Source organism: Pararge aegeria, chromosome 1 (assembly GCF_905163445.1).
Source record: "Pararge aegeria chromosome 1, ilParAegt1.1, whole genome shotgun sequence".
Lineage (NCBI taxonomy): Eukaryota > Metazoa > Arthropoda > Insecta > Lepidoptera > Nymphalidae > Pararge > Pararge aegeria.
This window is the reverse complement of record NC_053180.1, coordinates 10603579-10608859: the sequence shown is the minus strand read 5'-3', so window position 1 is coordinate 10608859 and position 5281 is coordinate 10603579. Positions and strand designations below refer to the sequence as shown.

Genomic DNA, 5281 nt, shown 5'->3' with positions numbered 1-5281 from the left:
CAGGCACTAGGAAAGGAACTAGATGAGAGAGATAGATTAAATAAGTAGCACAGAACGTGTAAGATGTAATCTAAACTTAACAATATCATCTTACGGCTGATACCGTCATTTCCCAAAGCATCTGATTTAACTGCATTTATGTGCTTTATTATTTCGCCAGGACTGACCACGCTAAATTGGAACAATGGAAAATGAGGCTTTGAACGCGAGCTTATCGAAGCCAGAGTTTCAGTTTTGCGACTAATACTAGTTGTCACATTACTGAAATGACGATTCAAAGCATCTATATCCACACTATCAGGAACACTTTTTTGCCGGCGACCAATGCCCAAAGTTTCCAAAAATTTCCACACCTTAAGGGTACTCTTTCCATCAACTGAAGAGTGGATATAATTGCGCTGAGCGTCTCTGCACATCTTGTTACACCGATTCCGCAGCCGCTTATACTTAAGCAAGTTGGCATCAGAGGGTTGGATCTTATACCTTGATTTCGCCGCGTTACGCTTAGACATGGCAAGCTTTATATCATAAGTAAGCCACGGTGCAGGCAGATGCTTTAGTTTAATCGGTCGAAAAGGTGCATGGGTATCAAAGAGTTCAATAAGAAGAGAATTGAAAATAGAGATCTTTTCATCCAGCGAAGGAGCATTGAAAACTACGTCCCAATCTATGCAATTTAGATCCCGCAAGAAATGATCATTACTAAACTTGTGAAAACTACGACGCATGACTGTTGTTGGCTTGAGCTTAGGCGGGCGCACATTATAGGATAGGTATACCAAATCGTGGTAAGAAAAGGCTTCCGCAGAAAGCTGGCCAAAAGAACTAACATACGCCGATGCAGAGACAATCATCAAATCCAGCTGTGAAGGCGAGCAGTTCGGAAAGAAATGTGTGGGACTCGTTGGAAGCAAAGACAAATTTGTGCTATTTATTATATTTTTTAGCTTATGGGCCCGCGAATCATCTTTAACGAGGCAAGTATTAAAATCACCCATAATTATTATATGATCTGCATGTGGCACATAAGTCTCTAGTAGAGTTTCAAATTCGTGAAAGTAATCTATTCGAAGCGATGGACTGTAAAATACACCTAAGAGCACTTTTAAATTACCAAACAGTAGTTCTAAAAATAAATGTTCCGAAGATTCAGCATAAGTTGACGATGACTTATTTAAAATGGAAAATGGAATGTGGCTGCGTAGGTAGATCGCAACTCCCCCACCACCTTTACCCACACGGTCATTTCGAATTAGATGGAAGCCAGGAAGAGAATAAGAGGTAGAGGGAAGGCACGGCTTTAAAAAAGACTCTGAAACTAGAATAGCATGGACGTTCCTAACATCAAAAGAGGTTAAAAGGTCTGGGAAGTGTGCAGGAATACTCTGCGCATTTATGTGAACTACGTTGAAATTCTTAGGATACCCCGCAAAAGCGGACTCAAGGCGTGTATTTAAAGGTAACGAAGTGCTATGGAAGCTTCCATCAGAGGAACAAACAGGAGAAAAGAAGGTTACCTCATCAGAGCTATCACTACTGTCACTACAAGAAATATCATCCCCAATATTCATAATACAATTAAAATAATAATATTATAAAATACGATAAAAATAATAATAATATAAAAAAAATATATATATATTATAATTTAAAACGTGCTAAACATATTGCCTGCCGACAGTGTAAATTCCTAAGGTTTAAACTTAAGAAAAAACAATCATCAAAAGAAAACAACTTAATTGACATAGAAATAAAGATCTAACCTAATTACAAAACATGAAGTTCTTGTCTATCATTAACACAATTCTCTAAAAATATGACAAAAACATCATATAAAACAATGAGTATACAAGCATTGAAAGCCAAACGTCAACAATACCGCAATGCAGGCTCGCTGGCGACGCGTCACAAAGAGGATACAAACACGAGTGCAAAGTCACTGGCAAAGAAGGTATTATAACCACAGACCAGTTAATTAATATAAACATATTCTAGTTCAGTGCCTTAGCCAAAGAGAATACAGCCATATTGTTATAACTATTACAACAAAAAGCAAGAACCCAGTGCTGTACAACATGAGTATTCTGAACTTTCATAACAACAACAATGCAATAAGTTGACGTTTGACAACTAAAATTATAAATTTAAAAGCAGGTACAAATAAAATTAAAAGTAGACACCCAAATCAGAGTGAATTATACTAACACAAAATTCAATATAAGAAACAAAAGTATACTTTAAGTTATAAAATAGAGAGGGAAAGAATATATATAAAGTTAGTTATGGATAACTGGTAATTACTAAATGACAACAAATCATCAAAAAACTACTCTTAACTGCACATCAGCGCTATTTCTTCACCACTCTTCTTGATCTAGAAATTTGAGAGGGACCAGCGTGCGGCTTAGAAGCAACTGTAGCAGGTCCAGCTAGAACACTGGAGGCTGCTTCTCTACCACATCCCGAAGAAATAGCAGTTAACTGAGCCTTCGTAGTGATAGAATGTCGCTTACCATCAGATCCAATCACAATTATCCGACCATTTTTTGTCCAAGACTTTGATAGGCCCAGCTGTAGTCTGGCTGCCACGAAAGCTTCATGCCGGATCTTGGTCAAGAACTCTCCCAAAGTAATCCCGGTGCCTTTAAAGTTTTTTTTAGAAAACCAGATCTTGTTTCTAACGGACTGGTCACAGAGTTTTACAAGCAGTGCTCTTGGTTTGTCACCACCAGTCTGCCCTATTCGATGGCACCGACTAATCGCTGCCACAGAAAGCTCATGCATTTGAAGATGATCTTTCAAGATTTTTACAACAGTGGCAGGCACATCTTCCTTGGCAGTTTCAGGGACACCATGAAACAGAAGAATTTTCCTACGGCTTCTTGTTTCCTGCTCATCCATCTGCTGACTTAGAAGTTCTAGCTGCCCCTGAAGACTGTTCAAAGCGGTCATGACAAAGTTTCGGAACGAGCTAAACTGTGAAGCTATATTTGAGGTGGGACTGGTTGCCGGGATAGCAGACTGCAGATTTTGTTGGAATTCAGCCATAGTTTTGTGAAAATGTAGAGACAGATCATCCACAGATTTCTTAATAGATTCCATTGTTGACTAGCTGTTTTGTGTGTTTGTTGTTGGTAGTAGTTTAAGTTCAAGTGTTATCTACAGTTATATTGTATGGATTTACCTTTATGGGACACTGCTGGCAGGTATGAAGATATTAATGCATTATTAATTGTTTAAAGGTCATTAATTCAATTATAAATTCAATTTTTAAGAGAGATACACTAAAATAACGTGTTTCTTATTATGCAACTACCCGCCGAAAAACCGAAATATTTTAGTTCTTTAAAAAATAACCCACAGAAATTATAAAACTTTATATACCTGTAGTATATTAAAGGTTCTTTACTTTGTTTATTTGCTGTATTGTTGTTAGAATATATGTATTATTAGTGTATCTCACTACTCATTGTCCATAGTCGTTTTTGGTCTTATATCTTTCAACGAGCAATTCTTGTATATGTATAATTGGAATCTCGGAATCGGCTCCAACTATTTTCATGAAATTTAGAATACAGGGGGTTTCAGGGGCGATAAATCGATCTAGCTAGGATTCAGTTTTAGAAAATGTCATTTTGTTCGTGTTTTCCGGTAATAACCGATTTGGAGCTAGTTTTCTTTATTGTACCTATTCTCCTTCTCTTTTCATTTCTCTCACTGCCTAGGGTTACTCGTGGGGGTATCTTATAGAGATAAGAGATAAGTATTTTCTTGTCCACATAATTTCTTGTTAAGATTATGTCTTTTCTTTTGGTAGAAAATGGAAAAATAAAATGAAATAAATAAATAAAACCGAAGTGACTGTAAATTGGTTTACAAATAAATGGCTCTTACCAATTAGCCACTTATATTACTTAGACGATAGTGTATGTTAATAAAATATTTAATTAACACTTCTTATTTTACCAAGGTTATGCAGTCTTAATTTGTCTTAGTTGTGTACTTAGTACAGGCGACTGTCGACTGCGACTGTCTACTGCAACTGACCAAAATTACCCGCTACCACACCTATGCTAACGAAAAGCTGTGCTATGAAACGGACTGGTATAGCTTTTTCCAGGAACAAAAACCTAAAGAAGAGCGTGTTTAGCTCTTAGAGTTGATTATAATCATCAGAGTCTTGAACCCTTAAAGCCTCTTTGATCGCGATCGACGGATGGAGGACTCTTTGCTCAATGTTAAATTAATTGAGAAAAACTTTAGCGAACATTAGAGTATCTTATTGCCTTACTTTTTATTACTTTCACCATATTTTTATCAGATCATGTTTTGTAGTATTTAAAAGGATTTTCTTGTTTGGTTAGGAGGCCCTTTTTATAATGCCAAGGAACCACTTGAACGTACACATTTAGCAAGACGTAAACTGAAATACAAGGTCTGAGTCTTATTTTTAGGGTTCCATACCCAAAGGGTAAACCGGGACCCTATTACTAAAACTCCGCTATCCGTTCGTCTGGCTGTCTATCTGGTCGCCCGTCTGTCACCACGCTGTATCTCATGAACCGTGATAGTTAGACAGTTGAAATTTTCACAGGTGATGTATTTTGCTGATATAACAAAATATACTCAAAAGCAGATTAAAATAAACATTATATATATATACATATATATTTAAATGTAATATTTATGATTATATTCTCCATACTATAGTTACTAATATTATAAAGTTAGAGGTATGTTTGTTTGTCCTTCCTTTACGGCCTGACTAAGCAACAAAACAACTTGATTTTAGTTGTAAAGTTAGTTGAAAGACTGAAAGTAACATAGACCATTTTTTATCCCAGGAAAATAAACAGTTGACACGGGCTGTGTTAAAAACCGTAATAAATGCGGAAGTAGAAGGCGGGTAAAAGCTAGTATATTATTATTATACATAGAATAAATTAAGGGGGGCTCCCATACTGCTATATACGTGATTTTTTTGCTCGTTTTGCTCTAAATTGATAACGAGAATATTAAGTTATACATTTAATTTAAAAATTAAAATAAAACAAATATTTTAGGAGGGCATCCATACAACAGACATGATTTTTGCCGTTTTATAGCCATACCATATACTCGTACAATGGTTCGGAACCCCTATACAAATGGCAAATAATCAACTATCCCTGTCGGTAATCACGCGCCACGCTTCCCATCGCTCTATTTAAAAACAGAGCTACTTAAATTACAAATTGCAATGTCGGTAACATTAAGGCGGAAATACACTTGCCTGCAAACC

The 5281-nt window shown here is 36.4% G+C and overlaps 1 protein-coding gene across 1 annotated transcript; it reads right to left on the bottom strand.

The window, feature by feature from the left end:
* Positions 1-2269: 2269 nt before the first annotated feature.
* LOC120625444 lies at positions 2270-3315 on the bottom strand. The gene has a single exon (XM_039892517.1). It carries the CDS (start codon positions 3100-3102, stop codon positions 2350-2352), a length of 753 nt encoding a protein of 250 aa, XP_039748451.1. The 5' UTR covers positions 3103-3315; the 3' UTR covers positions 2270-2349.
* Positions 3316-5281: the final 1966 nt, after the last annotated feature.

Bases quoted from the DNA above. Each gene is read 5' to 3' on its own strand.
- LOC120625444 (XM_039892517.1), bottom strand. From the start codon at position 3,102: ATGGAATCTATTAAGAAATCTGTGGATGATCTGTCTCTACATTTTCAC.